The 17,976-nt window shown below is 37.7% G+C and overlaps 1 protein-coding gene across 2 annotated transcripts in view; it reads left to right on the plus strand.

The window, feature by feature from the left end:
- Window positions 1-17,976, plus strand: part of LOC6036349 (bone morphogenetic protein receptor type-1B) — a 266,169-nt gene that overhangs the window by 236,862 nt on the left and 11,331 nt on the right. Inside the window, exon 1 of one of the 2 annotated variants that reach the window (XM_038256857.1) lies at window positions 2,626-3,721. The exons of the other annotated variant lie outside the window; for it this stretch is intronic. Coding sequence (XP_038112785.1) covers window positions 3,688-3,721 — 34 coding nt within the window. The 5' untranslated portion in view covers window positions 2,626-3,687. Of the gene's footprint in view, window positions 1-2,625; window positions 3,722-17,976 lie in introns of those variants that run through there. 2 annotated transcript variants of the gene reach the window in all.

Genomic DNA, 17,976 nt, shown 5'->3' on the forward strand with positions numbered 1-17,976 from the left:
ATATTTTTTTCCGGGAAATCCCGGGAATTCCCGGGAAATTTTTTCCCGGGACGGGGAATTGGACGCTCTAACCACAACAAAAGGGTAGAACTAAAATTTCCATAGCACTCAACTGCAGCATCCCCGATGAAAACACAACAACCGGTAGCAAAATCATCAACCCGCTACCTCTGTCCCGTGGTTCTGCTACCCTGCCCGCAGGGAAATCCCCACGAGAGAAAAAAAAGGAAACAGAAAAAACTACACTTATTACAAAATTTAAATTTCAGTTCGAATCTGGCTCATTTTTCTCTCGAGCAGCATCATTTTATTTTCTTTTTCTTTCCCTCCCTCTCACATCACAGCATGCTCTGCTCCGATTTCCTTCTTCTTCTCTGCCCCCGCACATCGCATCACATCGTAGGGTGCTATGCTGCGCGCATTATGCTGCTAGGCTGGGAGTCTGCCTTTAGGGTGACTTGGTTGAAATAAATAAGTTTTGGATTTTTTTTATTTTTTTTTTTTTTTTTGAAAAGGTTCAATAAACCAAATTTCTAGTTTGTGCTTTTTGGATGTTTTTGAAACCGCCTTGAGTCAGGGGTATTAAAAAACACCCAAAAATCAAAAACTGTAAATTTGGTTTATTGGACCATTTAAAAAAAACTCCAGAATTGTTTAATTAGTAAATAAAGCTATAAATAAGCAAGAAAAAACAGTCTGACAGTAAAATTGAAAATTTAAGAAAAAAAAAGAAAGAAAAAAAGCTGAGCCAACTTTTAACAATTTTGAAGAAAAAAGCAATTCTCTGAGGGTCATTCGATTTTTATTTGCATTTTTTTATCTGGCTGAAACATTTTGGGGCATTCTGTCTGCCCAAGGCAGCTATTTTGCATCATTAGTTTGACCATATAATGGCTAAAAATTGCTGATTTTTTTGAAATTATTGTTTGTGACTGAACATTATTTTCCCAAAAAAAACTACTTTTACTTTTATTTTATTTGTTCTATATGTTTTAAGAGAAAAAAAATACCATCTTTTCAGAAATTTCCAGAACAGGCGAAAATTATTGATTAAGTTACGATTTTTTTTACAAAAAATAATTTAAAAAAACTAATAAAAGGTCAACAAAAATATTTGACTCTTTTTTTAAATGTAAAATCCATTTTCCAATCAAAAAGTACTGTAGCAAAATTTGGTAAGTGTCCATTTTTAGGTTATTTCACATCTTATATTTTTTAAAGATGTGCTTGCCCATTTTTGAAATAAATATTTTCGAAAAGCTGATATTACTGATAATATTGAATAATTGAATTGAATAAAAAATATTTTCTGATGTTTTATGATTTTTTTCCGATCTGAACCCTCAACATTCTTTCGATAAAGTGGAATAATGAATGTTTTTGGTAGAGTGTATTCTAAATATGGTACACACGATTGTTGTTATTTTATTTCACTTCACTTTGAGGACAATTTAATTTTAGTACCCTTTTATTTTTTGGAAATTTGGGAGTGATCACCTAAATTTCATATAAAATGTTCATAAGCCAAACAAGAAATCAAATTGTTTATTAATTTCTATGAGATAAAAAATACACAAGGTTCAAGCAGAATATGGTTTGTTAAGGTAATAAGGACCTATCATAATTTAATTTAAAGGTTTTTTTTTAATTAAAAAAAATTGCAATAAAACGTATTTGAAATTTTTTGATAACTAATAACTGTTATGTAACTTTGTTTGAAGCAAACAAAAAGCTTGATATTTTCATATTTTGAACACTAAATTTGTTTCAAAAAATATGGCAACAATGTTTAGCTTGGCTAAATCTGTGTTAGTAGTTTGCATGGAATAAGGGACATGGAATTTATCTTGCTGAAATCCACTTGCCGTGCACCTTTGGGAGAAACGGACAATATGTAAGCGCATTGAATCTGATAATAAGGGTACAAGAAACAAAAACTGTGCCTAACATTTTTGTTTCATAATGGCGACAATGTCAACCATTTCTACATTGAATTTTTATGAACCCCTGGAGAGCTTTTATTCAAACTGTTAGGGTAATAAATAGTCCTAAATGAAAAATTTTAACAAATCATTTCAAATGGGTCAATGCAGATTTGTAAACAAAGCGTCTATTCTGTTCATTCTCTTCATGCATTTATTATTATTTTTCCTATTGGTGAAGTTTGTATCCTGTTTTGAGTATACTAAATTCTCAATTTTCTCGTCACCCTAGCCTACCTACACCCCCCTTTAAAGAGACGAGTGCGAGAGAGCAAGCAAGACAGCAAGTTTATTGTTTATGTTTTATCACCCATCATCATCCGGTACTGCGTGGTGGAAGGGACTGTGCTCTCTCTCAAGAGAGAGAGCGGGATCGAATCTTTATTATTTATAACATTTCCTCGTAGGAGTTGTAATGAAAAATGCGTTTTCTGTTTATACTACAAACCCGGGGGGAAACGCTTTTCATCTAGTAGGCACGGCACGAACTCTCTCTTTCACGCTCCCTCTCTCGCGATTCTTCCACGAACAAAAGAACAACAGAGAGCGTTCGGCTTTTCGCCTGGCGCTGATTGGTCGGCTCTCGCGCACGAAGTGCGGGTAGCGGAGAGACTTGACTCTCTCGGGCCGGGTTGCTACGCATCGGATCGTTAGTAACGTTCGGACTGTGGTAACTTGCGGACGTGAAACTGCGTCGCTCCGGGCTTTCGGAATCGTTTGTGAATTGAAGCGAATTTTCCACCTTTATCTTGAGTGTTTGTGGAAAATTGAAGGAGGATTATTGCAAGGAAGCGGATTTGAGTGAAATCATCTACTAAAGGAAAAATAGTAAAGAGGAAAATCTGTTTTCCTCTCCCGCAAAATTGAAAACAGAGACGCATAAGGATTACGTCACGGACGGGTTGGTCCAGCGGGAAAATCTGAGGAGAGTGGAGCTCGGGGGAGAGTGTTGTTTTCAATGTGGGGAAAATTTGTCCCGGAAGCAAGGAAGCTCAGGGAAATTTACGAGTGAAAACGGAAGATTGCGTGTCGTACGAGAGGGAGTGTGTCTGTGTGTTCTGTTACGCGCGCGTGCCGCGCAAATGTTTAGAGTCGTAAAAGTTCAAGAATCGAAACGCTATTATAAATAAAAATAAAATAAAAAGCTGAGGCAAAATCTCCGTTTCGTGGTGTGTCGTCTGGAAGTAATTTATAGTGCATGACGTTCTAACCATAGAGGTTAACGAAGCATCGATCATTTTGGGTGGAAGATCATGCAGATCGAAGCCGGATCGAGCGAGTGCGATAATTGATGATTTGACAGTTCACGGCTTGGAGGCATAGTCCGGTCGTCCATCCGGTCCAAAAAGGAGAATCGATCCCCACGTGAGGACACGCGCCCAAGGGGGGACACCATTATTATTTATCGTCCTTCTGGAAGAACCCTGCTCCAAGGGCATCCCGGGAGTACGTGAAGAAGGAGGGCAGAAAAAAGTCTGCCAAAAACAAAAGGCGCGACAGCCTCCGAAGACGACGACGGCAGGTCGAAGATCGAATCTCCTGCTCCTGCCCGGTCGACGTCGTGGTCCGTGGAAACAAAAAGGCCCCGGGAGGTGAAGGAGAACGCAAGCAAACCATACAATTCTTCTACCTTCGGAACCTGAAAACACCCCGAAGGTAGCAAAGAGTGAGGAGGAGTAGCGAACGAAGCGAGGAAGATCCAGACATGGCGCCGAGATCCAGAAGAAAGAAGGCAAATGGTAAATAATAAATTAGAAAAATATATATTTTTCTCCTGATTTTTTTTTTTGGTTCCTTCTCCGAGTGTTCCAAGCCGTGTCTTGCGAAGCCTTGGAAGGTGTTCACGGAAGGCTCCGCGCTCCGCGGAGAGATGTCCGTGTTTTTGGGCTTCATATTTTTGATACGATATTATACGTTTATTTTTTTCTGGTGCGATTTATAGTAATGTGGGATGGTTGGCGACGTTGAAGAGACGAGGTCAGTTTTTTGGCAACGGCAGCACATTTTTGATACCTTTTTGAGGGGATTTTCGCTTCATTCTCCCTGTGGGGGTTTGGGAATTTAATAATATAGGCCACGGGGCAGCGCAGGAGGAAATTGATTCGAATCTGGGTCCCAAAAGGAACACGCCTTACGATTAGGAGGTGTTAAATCAAACTAGGAAGGTCGTGACAGGTAGCGATTTTAGTTGGGAGTGAGGCAAAATACGAAAGATTTGTTTTTTTCTTCAGTTTGTTTCACTTACGATATCGGAATAATCAATATGAAGCAAATTTCTACAAATTTTACAATTATTATGATTTAATTTTTTTAAATAGAACATGAAAACCAACAATTCCTAACATAATTATTTTAATTACTAAAAAAAAGTGGTAGGTACGATTTTGATTTTAGACATTGTTGATATCTTTAAGATTTTGGATTTTCAGAGAACAACTTTGCTGAAGAATGTTACAGAATTCATAACATCCACATATCAAATCCAAAATTAAAACATAAATGACATAAAACTTCTAAACAGCATTGGTTGTAGACTAATTGTGTCATTATTTCAGTATTTCATACTAACTATGGTAAATTAGTATGAAAAACTTTTTGAACTAAAAAAGCTAAGTAAAACCGAAAATAAAACTGTTTATTAAAGTTAAAATACCCGAAAATAATGCTGCAAACAATACAATACAATACAAAACATTAAACTTTTGATCTTAAAAAGTATGAAAAGAATGAAAAAAAAAAACATTTTAAAAAGTTGGATAAACTTGAAATATCCTAGAATCTTATAGTTTAGTTTCAAAATTAATTCCAAGTATCATTAATAAACTTAAATTATGTCATATTTTTTCAAAAGGAATGTTATATATTAAATAAAAAAATTAAAAAAAAACCATTGAAACCAAAAAAATCTCAAAAATTACAAAATTTTATGCTTTTGTTTAAATTTTAATAATATAAAAAAGGGAAACGTAATGTATTACTAGCGAGCTCCAAATGTTGGCATAACAGCACATTAACAGCTTCAAAAAAGAATTTGCGCCGAAATCTAGTACCTACCAAATAAAAAGTTCAGTAAAAATGAGCAAGCAAAACGATAACCTGCAGGACATACGGGAAGTTCACTAATATGTAAATCCTTTGAAAATCTTATGTTCAAATAAAGCTCAGAGCACAACATCTACCATGACTAATGTAAATGGAACCATTTAAAAATATTAGCTAGATTAATAGTAAATTTAATAATCGTCACAGAGTCAAATTATAAAATAACACCTATTTTTTTAAGAAACTCCTGAAATTAAAGTTATTTAAAAATAATCAGAAATTAGTATTAGGATTTCGAAACAAGTTTGCATGTTTTTTTTCTGCTGAAAAAAATTACAATGAAAAGCATTAAAATAAATGATATGTTATGCCTAAAGTTTGACCAAGACAATAAAAAGCATCTTATTTATCAATGCAATCTGTTAGCTTTTCTTCAAATTTAGATAAGAAAAGACTTCAATTCTGGACAAAAAATACTTATAATTTGTTTTCACCTTGACCATTCTTTTCGTTTACTTAATTGGCTCATATTTGAAATTAAAACATAAAAGTGAAAAAAAAGAAATTTGATAAAAATTAAGAGAATAACAAAGTCATTTAAATACTAAATGAGTTTTAAAAACATCATTTTTTTTTGACAACAAATTACCTACGAAAAAAACAAAAAAAAATCATTTAGAGACTTGCTTGAAAAGTTAAAAAACTTTAAAAACTGGAATTATATATTTTTTATGTAATGACGATGCAAATATTGTTTGAAGTCTGATTTTTCTGACCAACATTGAAGGGGGGTGAAATAAACATTGGAAAAAAGCGGCCTGAGTTAATTTAAAAAAAATGCTCTCCCAATTTTCCATTCTCTTAAAGAAAATTTAATAAAGAACAAAATTGTCAATAATATAATAAATCATCTTTTTCAAGGACGCAAACCCAATTTAACAAGAAAAAAAAATATTTTCGAGTTTCGTGTTTCAAATTACATTAATTTCCCAAAATGCTTGCAACCATTCGCTTTATTTTGCGAACTAAAGAAAAATTCTAAAGTGCTTTCCCAAAAAGTCCTATGTTTGTGAGTTTCCTATGCAGATAGGACCTTTTGAAATAGTTATATTAAATTGAAAATCACGTACTTCTTCGTTTGAAATTCAAACGCAAGAAAAGCTCCATAAATTAGCTTCGAGATTACCATCGCAGTTTGTACACTTCACGCTGGTTGTATTTATGACTCTTTCCAATTGAGGATTTTTTTTAAGAATAAGTTTGTTGTCATGAAATGTTTTGTTATTTTTATTACCTATAATGGACCATTTTTAAAAAGATTTTTACAGACTACAAGACTTATTTTGCTTACAATCTTGGATACGCCCTAAGCAAGTCCTACGAACAATAGTTTATGGATTGTGTAAAAGTGTTGAGCACCATAAACTGCATCCAATATTTCAACCCTTTCCCCCAAAAAAAACATCCTGGAAGGTGTACTGCAAACCCCACATCACCCAACCCAACCAGCAGTCGGTCGTGCCTGTACCAGCTCAGGTCGCCAAGAGTTCATTAAACCCATCGCTCAGCGCGTCTTATCTCTGGACATACACGGCTGGCTGTCACGATAAGATTCGGCGGTTTTTCCTCCCTCCTCCACTCTCCAAAAACTCAGTCCAGCAGTTTTGAACTTGATTATGTTTTGCTCTTTGGTGGGCAATAATAACAATATCGTAACCCCACAAAAAAAAAGTTTGTGGAGATTCCAATACTTTTTCGTCCGATGAAACGTCGGGCGTCGTCTTCAACGACGTAATCTGTTTCCCTTTTTTTACCTTAAGAGAGAGACAACTTTCATAATTAAATGCCCACTTGGTGCAGCACCAAACAGCTTCGATATTTTTTTTAATGAATTCGTCTTCATTTTTCGATTGGGAAGTTATCTCGGTTCGGTTTCCGTTTGGGTCGTCGTCTCTTTCACGGAAAAAGGGGAGAAATTAATTTCGACAATGTGTCGCGACGTCTTCTTCGCCTCCATCCCCAAGCTAAAACACCAACCTAGAATAATAATCACTTTCCTTATCGACGCCCGGTTTCGACGGAATCTTGATTGTCCGGTTTTTTCGACTTCGTTTTCGAGCGGAGACGTTCTTTATTTTCGACAGAACTTTAATTGAACATTACACTCACGTGCACTTTCGGCGGTTTGGGCTTCCTGTGTGGACGTAACTTGAAATTCTTGAAACTCAGCTGTCTTTAAGGTTTTCTCAAAATTAAGGCTTTTTAATTGCTTTCGAAGAAGACAATACCAAATGAACCTTCCACTTGGGTAGAATTCGAAACCAACAAATTTAAATTTGTAATTCTTTTCAAACTCAAACCCAAGAAAACACAAGGTGAAAGATGAAAAGTGGATGCGGATTAATCCGTATCTAATCTTCACAGAAATCTGTTTCTTTCCGTTCCTCTCCTTTTTTTTGGGTGCTACGAGAACGAAACTTCCTCTACTGGTGGTAATTTGTATTCTCGCTGAAGCTCAAGTCCACCGCAACCAACCAACGCGCCAAGGCTGTCAACTTGAATTTAACAGGAAATTTTACTCTTCTTTGCCTTTGAGAATAATAAAACCGAAAAGGAGGAAAAAAAGTCGTGGAAAACGTGTTGAATAAACGATTTTTTCGGTTTATTTTAATTAATTAACTTTTTTTGAAGGGGGGTTTCCTCTGCGCTGCGCGGGTTCGAGCAGTCGTGGTTCTCCCGTTTCAGTTTGGGATCCCGGGGAACCTTTTTTTATTCCGGGAATTCTGGGTGCGATATAGTGCTTCCGCTGAAGTACTGGTGGTGGTGGTGGCTTGTGGGAATTTTTAACAATTATTTTATCGTCAATTTAAATTTTATTCAAATCGTAAACAAAATATAAAGAAGAAATAACTAATTTAAAAAATCAACACTTGACCATCCCTACACCAATTTTTCCAACAATTCCGCTGCACATGTTCTGTTCACAGCCGGGAATTTTTCTGGCTTTTCAAGTGCACATTTCGATCTCTCGGATGTCGTCGTCGCCATCGTACAAATGAAGGCACATTCACAGCTTCTTTTGTGGATTGTGGCCGTTTTTTCCGTTTGCTTCTTTTCGTATTTACGTTCTGAAAATTTGTACGAAAACAGTGCCCTTGGATTCGATTTCAATTGGGCAGAGAAGTAGCACTTGAGGTGGAGAAATCTTCTAATAAATATGTTTAAAAAAATCATTCAAAGCAATCAATAAATAACAAACAAATGAAAACACCAAAATAGAAGATACGCCCCGAGCAAGACGTACGACCAAAAAGTGAAAAATTATAGAAAACCTCTTGATTAGAAATCCCATGAAATTTGAACATTTTTTAAAAAAGACATTGAGCAGTTAAAGACCGAAAACAGCAAAAGTCTCAACATTAACTAAGAATTGGACCAGAAGGTGGCTTCTAGATTTCCTTTGCAATTTGCACAAAACATGAATAAAGTTGATTTTTTTATTGATTTGAGTTACTTTCAAGATATTCGTGGAAGAAACAAATGAGGATACGCTCTTAACAACACGTGTGACCAAAAAGATAAAAAAGAATACTTTGCAAGTTGAGGGAAATCTAAAAAATGGAAACAAATTTTGAAGAAAATCATCAAATACATCAAAAACAGAAGTTAGATGATATATTTATTTATATATTGATTTATTTTAAAACATTTCCCTCGTTCTGAAACAAATTCGTCAAATCAGCACGTCAAATCAGCAGGATCCAGAACAAAAGTGCTCAACTTTTGCATGGGAATTCCCTGGCGATTAGGGTGGTCCTATCAGAAATAGGGAGGTCATAAATTGCGTTTCTTTACGATTTTCTCAAAAAACACAATTTCAGTGGTGGTTAGTTGCTACATATCAAATGAAAACTGCTGTTTTGAAGGTCTCTGAACCAAAAAACTCACTTCTGGAAATGTTTTATTCTATGATTTTTAGGATTTTTTTTAAAACATTCAAAAATGGAAAATAGACTCTGGGATGTGACTGACTGAAAAAAAAATCAAAAGTGATTTGTGCCAAAATCCCTAACAGAAAAATACGGGTCTAATTCTGATGTCTAAGTAACTCCCAGGCCAAATTTGAGCAAAACCGGAGCACTTTTGATCTGAATCTGCTGGTTTGACGTGGAACCGATTAATGTATAAATTTAGATACGCCCTACGCAAGACGTACGACCAAAATTAGAGAATTTTACAAAATTAGATAAATATTAATAATTTCGAGAAAAATTAGAATCCTGCGCTCCAATTAATCGCCGCAGAAAGATATCGTCGCAATGAGGAAAGCCCTGAAAACCTAGAGAAGGCAGGAAAGTAGGCTTAGACATTTTTTAAAAATAATTGTTGATTGTCAATCTGAGATGTTTGTAGGAACTTTGTCTGCTGGCTGACGTTTTTGGCTTGTTGGTTTTGGCTGCGGTTGTCTGGTTTCCGGTGGCGGAATCTACGGTTCTGAGACTTTCGCGATCGGTTTTATGGAACTATCCGACCCGATATGCACGGGGGGTATGGATATCGGGCATGGTTGGCTTCCCAATCGGTGCAGATCGTGGTGCCCAGCCATACGCTAATCCGGGCATGCTTAAAGAGGACACTTCCTGACCGTTAAGGTCAGCAGCCTGAGAGATGTTGGCCTTCATTTTGATTACGCTAAATGGCGCTTGTCGATGGGTAAATGTGGGAAAATGACCAAAATTGACCGAAACATGGTTCCACCAAAGAGTACTTCTCTCTAGTTCCACGTAAACCATCAATAGCTATGTTTAAGTATCAGAAAATAGAATCTGACGGAAAATCAACGCACAGACCGGTGGCCGGTATACGATCCACCTAAGATCCAGATTTGACAAGAATTTTGACTCCATTTTGATTCCATTTCTTTAAACATGAAATCTCATGCAAAACAATCCTAGAACAGCAAAAAAAATCCATGAGACTGGAATATCGGAACCGGGTTCACGATCTTCGGTGGCCAAATCCAGAACCGTATTTAAGAAACTGCGTTAACTCGTCGGTTAACTGGCCATGCGACGTATAAAACTTGTTTATTTTGTATCAAGAGTGTCTTTAGTGTCTCCTGGCCGGTTCCCATATTCCCCGGTGATCACATCCAGAATCCGTTTTTGGCAAACAAAAATGTAACAAAGTCTCAACCACATCCCCTTAACTGCGTTTAATAATAAAAGAACGCAGTTGCGGCCTCTGGATGATATACAATTTCATATGATCCCTGCAATAAAAGGAAGAAGTTATATTTTAAATATAAAATATTATTTCCATTAAAACCGCTCACCATCTGAAAAAACCATCAAAACGAAAAATAGCATAAACAATTGAGTTGAACTGACAGTGCTGTAAAGTGAAAATCAAAACGATTGCTGCGATTAATTGAAAAACTCCTTGCGCTCCTATATTTCAGACCCCCTCAAGATAATCACCAAAACTGATTATTTCTCAATACGCGCAATAATATAAAATCCATGAAAAAAAATCATTGTAGAAAAATAATAAACAAATAAAAAAAATACAAAACACCGAAAGTTAGCTTTTAATTTACCATTGCAATTTGCACACTTCACTCGCTGATTGTACTTTCAATTTAGATAAATACTCTCAAATAAAACGTGTTTGCGAGGACAACAGTTACATTTGGAAACGCTTTAACCAAATTTCAGCTAAAATTAGGATACGCCCCAAACAAGTAGTACGACCATTGTCTTCTTTCATCCTCAGTACACCACTGCCTCTTTCGCCACTTGTGCGAAACCAAAAGTCAGCAAACCTGACACTCTCGACTCCTTTTTTTTTTCTTTTTTGGACTCACAAAAGAAAATCGCAACGCGCAAAGGTATTTTCCCGTTCCTCAAAACGATTCAGCAAAAACAAAAAAAAAACAAAAAGAACTGACCATTCCACTTTGTTCTGTTCGTTTCGTTTCGCATGCTGAATTTTCGCCCGAGCTGCATTCAGCTGCATCTCGGAAATTGGCCCTTTTTTTCGGCCTCCTCCTTTTCCAAGATCGGTTTCGCTTCGTACTCGAATGTGACGTTTCAAAAGGATCGCTCGATCTGGCTGGCTTGGGCGGACACTACAATGTGCCATAAATTAGGCATTGAATTCGGTGCTTTTCGAGTCGAGGTTCCAGAAAGGAGGATCGGATCTGGGGAAGAAGACTCGCCTTTTTTGAGTATTTGTCCGGGTGTTAAATTTCATGAAGGTTCGCCTTTTTCTCGCTCAAGAGCGTTTTTTTTTCTTTTCTTTGAATAGCTTTGATTACCACGAAAACAGATCGTAGCGGAGGACAAAGATCGACAGTGTTTAGAAGAGTGGAAGAATCTAGGACTTTTGGGCTGGGCAGGGCAGGACAGGGTGGGAGATTTATGCACGAGGTCGTCCGAGCGTATTGTGGAAAGACGAAGATGACGGTGATGGCGAGAAGAAATCGTAAAATTTAATGTTTTTCTTTTTCTCTCTGTTTCATTTCTGTTATGCTGATGCTATGGTGTGTACGAGATGCTAGAGAGGGCACATCTCGATTTCTGTATGTTGATAGCGGTTTAGAATATCGTCTGTTTTGTTGTTGTTGCTGTTTCTTCTCCAGTTCTTGGACCTTTTGTATTCGAAGAGCCTCGTTGACGTTACCGATGGAAAATTTGAAATTCAAATCAGTTACAAGAGAGCCATATCTATGGGTATTTTTTTTCAATTTCAATTTATTCTCAAGAGTAGAGTTCGAATTCATGTAGTCAAGTTGAACCCCTCTGAATTAATAAATCCCAAGTTAGGATCCAACTCCAAACTGATCCAATTTCCTTGACCAACTCGCCTCACTTTGATCGCACATTAAAAGCGGCTAATTGCGGGAAATAAACCTTTAATTTCATTCAGTACAATATCTTTATTAGCCCATAACTAGCTCGCGCTCACGCCAAATCGCCTCTTATAAACACCCCCTCGCTACCTTCTTGGACCTCGTCCGTTGATGGCTATTTGTTTAGGTTGAGCCAACTCACGCGATTTTTCTGACCCAGCTGAGCTCTGAGGGTTTAAATTCGCACACAACGGCGGGCGCGCGTAATGATCGTTAATTAATGCTCTTGTTTACATCTGCTCCTAGTAGTAGTCCAAGTGTGTAGTGTGCCGCCACCATTAACGACGGTGGTTTTGATCTCTGTTTTGACTTGAGTCGCACTTTTCCTGTGCGTAGGAACACATTTTAGTCGATGAGGAAGTATTAAAAATGTTGAGCAATTGATGGTTAAGTTTGCATCACTTTTTTTTGGGATTTTACGGTTTGACAAGGGTGGACGAAAGTGTTAAACGTGATAAGATTGCAAAAAAACACGAAAAAACACTAAATCTCTAATAAATCCCATCCTAAAAATATATCACACATTTTGACTTTTAAATTGCAATTTTAGGCATGTACTGATCAATTAACCTAAAATTTCGATAAAAATACATTTTAATGTAGCCGGGACCGTGGTGTAGGGGTAAGCGTGATTGCCTCTCACCCAGTCGGCCTGGGTTCGATCCCAGAAGGTCCCGGTGGCAAATTTTGAGACGAGATTTGTCTGATCACGCCTTCCGTCGGATGGGGAAGTAAATGTTGGCCCCGGTCTAACCTAGAGGTTAGGTCGATAGCTCAGTCCAGGTGTAGGAGTCGTCTCCTGTCCTGGTGGAGTCGCTGGTAGGCAGTTGGACTCACAATCCAAAGGTCGTCAGTTCGAATCCCGGGGTGGATTGAAGCTTAGGTGTAAAAAGAGGTTTGCAATTGCCTCAACAATCAAGCCTTCGGACACCTAGTTTCGAGTAGGAATCCCGTAATCGGGAACGCCAAGGCAATGCTGTAGAGCGAATAATTTGATACATTTTCAAAATCTCAATAAAAATAATAAAAAAACGATGAAGTTGTGACATCTATTACAGAATTTAAAAAAAAAATGTTTTTTCGCAATTTAACATTTTTTTGAACCACCCTTTCTTGTATATTACCACCCTAGTAACCATACAAAAACTACGGGTCTAATTATTTATGTCAAGGAACTTTCATGGCAAATTTGCGCGAAATCGGAGCACTTTTTAACTGGACCCTGCTGATTTGACGTGGAATCGCTGAATGTAATTAAGATACGCCCTACGCAAAACGTACGACCGAAATAAAAGAATTAAAAATAATAATATTACGAAATCCAATGGTATCGATAGCTGTGCACTCACAATATCTCAGTTAAAAAAAATAACAAATTTTAAAGGGAAAATCCTAGTGTCAATAACTTTAATCAGGGTTGCCAGATTTTTCAAAATGTTGAATAATTGAATCGATTTTTGAAGCAACCTAATTTGGATACGTCTCAAGCAAAACGTACGACCAAAACGCGAAAAAAAATGAGAAAAGAAACATCATCAAAATAAACAACAACTTAGCTTTAAAAGGTCCAAAACATAAGCATTTTCAAATCATGCCAGGGTTGCCGGTTCTTTAAAATTCTATCTACTGAGACATTTTAACGAAATTATCTTCCTATTGAGGCACAGATAGATAGTTTCATAGGTTCTTTTCTTTCAAATTTACAAATTATACTTTTTAAAAGTTCAATAAATTCAAGCAAAATACTTAGTAATAACCGAAATCAGTTCTTAAAATTTTATTGGTGCAGTAGGAAAATATTTTTCAAAATTGTAGTAAAATTGCTGAAATTTCGGAAAATTTGTGTAATAAAGTAAAAGAAAAATAGAAAATAACTATCTAAATACTATTTTTCAAAGTCAATTAACCTAAATAAAAGTGTTGCCAGATCTAATAATTTGAAACGTATTCGAATAGTCTAATTTCGCACAGAAACATTGTGATAAAAATAAACAAAAAATTAAAACAAAAAATACTCTAATTAACTACCGATATTTCAAGAAAGTATTGCCAGTTCTTTAAATTTTGTTTTTTAGAAAGATGTTACCTAAACTGAATGCACCAACGCTTGCTAAGAGCGTATCCTTGACCTTATGCCTTTCAAAAAATCGTTTATAACTCCAAGCGAAATTTATTTGGAGTGGAGATTTTCCCTTATCCTCTTAAACAAGTCCCGTCATCCAAATTCAATTCCTTGTAACCGGTGCGATGGTGAGAATCTGGTTAAGATGGAATTGATACTATTTTCAATTATCGCTTCCTTGAGCTTAGACAATCATCACATTACATGGCGAAATCCAGTCTGCAATCCGCTAAAATCATCGTCTCCTAGCGAAATGCTCATTGGGTATTGAAGAGTTGCCAGTTTTCAAAGTATTCAAAAAAGTAGAGCAAAGATTAACCGAATTATTAAAGATGAATGAGTCAGATTCTCCAGTATTAAATATATTCATTACATTGCTTGCTATAATTGCAGCTGATTTGTTGGGGTATTCGTAAACTACATAACAATTTTAAAAACTTCAATTCCTTACATTATTGTTGATTTTTTAAATAAAAAAAACCCATTGAAACCTTTTCCATTCACCGCTCAGTCTGCCAGCATGCTCCAGCCGTTATCACACTCAAGAATGAGATTGCATTTCTCGTTGAGAAGGTTTCTTTTTTTTCCTATAATTTCACATCCCATCCCAAACTTACTCTCACACGTGAGCGCGAGAGAGACAAGCCCCACATAAACAAAGCCACTATCTCGCGCGACTTCCTTTCCCCACTGCTGACTGCAGAGCGTCAGTTTACATATCTGTGAACAACACGCCTCAAGGCGCGTGTGTGTGCGTATGTTTTGAGTTTTCCCTTCTATTAATAGCGGCTTGTGTTGTCGATCTCTCGTGCGTGGTATTTGTACTACCCCACGCAGATTTTTTAACCCCGCGCAGCGGAGGAAATTGGAGCACGCGGGATCCCACGGAGCAGGCCATGCGTGTTTTGTTTAGACGACGCTCATCCGTCTGACGTCTTGCGAGCGTCGCGCGCGATAGAGTAATGGCTTTCGGAAGTGGTGGCCGACTAGATTTGCGGCTGTTTGGGTGGGGATTTTTGGACAGCGCGCTCAGCGAAATCGGCAATACTCTTGACACTTCCGGGAGCGCGGCAATCGAACTCGCGCAATCCGATTCGGTGGAGTTTGAGAGAGCGGGCTCGCTCGCGTGAATTTGCTAATCTGGCCCCGCTGTGAGTTTTGACAGGACGTGTCAGCTTACCACTGAAAAGAAAGAAAAAAAAACAGGGAAAAAGAGACACGATGAAATCGAGTGGCGAGGCTAAAGGCCATCGTAGCCGGAGATTTGTCATGTCGTTTGATAACGCAGCATGGGTCCAATGTTGGGGCGACTTTTTTTGCCGGGTTTCGTTGTCATGACGATTTTTCTCGATAAGTATGAAGTTTGAAGTTTCACTGTCAACATTTGTTGACGAATTTTGACCGAAATTGGAAACAATGTCATTTCGAGTAGAAACGTCAAACACTAATGCAATTGACGCAACAAGGTAGGCGCCAACTGAAGCAGACGATCTGTCAAAAAAAAGCTTTCAAGCCACTTAGGCTCCTCCCCGCGCAAATTAGCAAAACATACCCGCCAAAATGGTTCGACCCCATCAATCCACCGATTTCCACCTAATTAGACATTCAAGCAAAAAAAAGCTCGGTGCTTTACTCGAAGTGCACTCCTCCCTTATAAGTACGAGCCAAAGCCAACTGCGTGGTAATGTATGCTCGACATGCTTTCACCATTAACATAATAATTACAGTGTTGTCAGTTCTGATTCCCGTTGAGGCATGGCCTGCTCGGTTGCTGCTTCAGCCCCAGACTCCGTCCGTCCGTCCAGATGGCGCTAGTGCTGCGTTCTTCTGCTCTGACGTTTCGTCTTCTCCTCGCACATTTCGCACATCGCTTCGTCTTAAAACTTAATGTGTTATTGATTTTTTCCCTCCTCTTCCGCGCCATATAAGTGCTGTCCCGCCGCTCGCTCCCCCTCTAACCTCCAAAACCCAGATTTTTAAGCCAAGGTGCCCGCTTCGGGGTTCGTAAACATGTTAAACTGTTTCTTAATTCGGCAATTATTACATTATCATTATTATGGCCGTTGTTATTTATTTTTATTATTAATATTAATGGCTCTTGTTGGCTCCGCAGCAAAAAGTTTTGGTCTTGCTTTACTCACCTCGTTGGCCAGTTACGCGCCGCCGCTGACAATTATGTTTCCGATACACTACTTGTGTTGAGCCCTCTCTTGTCTACGTCACGTCATCCGCCAACCCTCCCCTTTTTCTGAAAAATCGTCTTGTTTTGAGCTAAACCAAAACAGGTGACCCCCTCTAACGGAACACCTTGGCAGTGTTGGCATGGTCAAAAATAAGAGTTGACGTCTCTCCTCTCCTTTTTTTCGAGATCTGAAGGTCGTAAACAATGTTTTGTTGTTGTTGTTTTTTTGTTTGGCGAGAGACGCAATTAGTGTCTCGTTATTGTGGCGGGATATGCCGGCGACAACGGCCTTGTTTTTTGCAAATTTGCTGTAACCCTTGACGCGTCAAGTAAATTTCTTACTTTGGCCAATTTACATTGTTTTGCTTGATCTTAGGGGGCGTTCTTTTAAAACGTAACGCAGTTGAGGTCGAAGACTTTTTTACGCCTCATACAAAAAAGGGTATGGAAATTTTGTTACGAGATTGTTACGTTACGGAATGAAGGAACGCTCCCTTAAATTATTTTAAAGATATTTTTCAAAAGGGTGTAACCTTTGATGTAAACAAAAAGTTAAATTTGATCACCTTACAGAAAATTTATATTGAAAATAGGTTAAATGAGCGGTTGTTTACATCCAAGGTCATCTCTGATCAAGGCATATTGATTAGATAAGGTAAGGTGGATTTCCGAGCTGTCAAAAAAGTTATCATGAAACCCGGATTTTATTTGGAAATAAGAAAAGTGAAAATTTTCCATTTTTGGGTAAATTTCACCGGATTCTTTTCTGCTTTAAAACATTTTTGTTTTCAAAAAAATAAATTCATCAAAAAGTGTACATGCTTTGACGCCCGATACAAAAAATGACAGCTAACTTGATGCTATTTTCGTAGTAAATTTTCAAAAAAGGTGAAACTTTTGATGTAAACAAATAGTCTATCCCACTTGCTCCAGTGTTAGTTCAAGTTGAGCATGAGGGTGATGGGCTGCTGGTTTACTTCCAAGGTCTCGCGCTATTGAAAATTTACTACTGATTTGACAGATGTTCGTATCATCTGCTTAGGGCGTATTCTTGATGGTGACTTATTATGCATGATTTTTGAACAAATTTTAAAGCTCAAAAAGTCAATTTCCCCTTCTTGATGCTAACGGATTCACTCGTTAATACCTCTCATTTTAGCATATGTCACAACGGAGACGAAAACAACATCGAAAATAAACAAACAAAATTAACGACGTTTTGTCGTTTTGTCCACAACTTTCAAGCCGTTAACCTGTGTGTTTCGAGAGCGAGCTTCATTATTTTTGTCACCGGGAGTAAATATTATTTATCGCCCAATAAAATGGGCAATTTTCAGTAATCATCGTAATTTTGTTGATGTCTTTTGTGTGTGATGCTGTCTACTGGGCGAAGGTGAATCTGTTCTTTTTTGTGTGGGGGCGTGAATCTCATGGGATGACGAGAGCGAATATATGCATAATTAAAGGCAAAATTTGTGGCCATGTTTACGGACGGTGCCCGCGTGAGCTCCGCGCTCACAATGGGCCATTAACGTTTGCGAAACCCGAGTACTAAAGCGTGAATGGGCGGGAAATTTATCGCCATGTGACGGTGATTTTGAGGTTAATCTACTTCTGTTGACTTTTTCTGTTTTGTTGACCAATTCTAACCAGTTTCATTTCTCTTTCTTTCTTTTTCCAGGTAAGACACCCGAACTTGATCTGCGCGCAACCCCCCGTAAAATCGGTAGTCATA

This window comes from Culex quinquefasciatus, chromosome 2, assembly GCF_015732765.1.
Source record: "Culex quinquefasciatus strain JHB chromosome 2, VPISU_Cqui_1.0_pri_paternal, whole genome shotgun sequence".
Classification (NCBI taxonomy): Eukaryota; Metazoa; Arthropoda; class Insecta; order Diptera; family Culicidae; genus Culex; species Culex quinquefasciatus.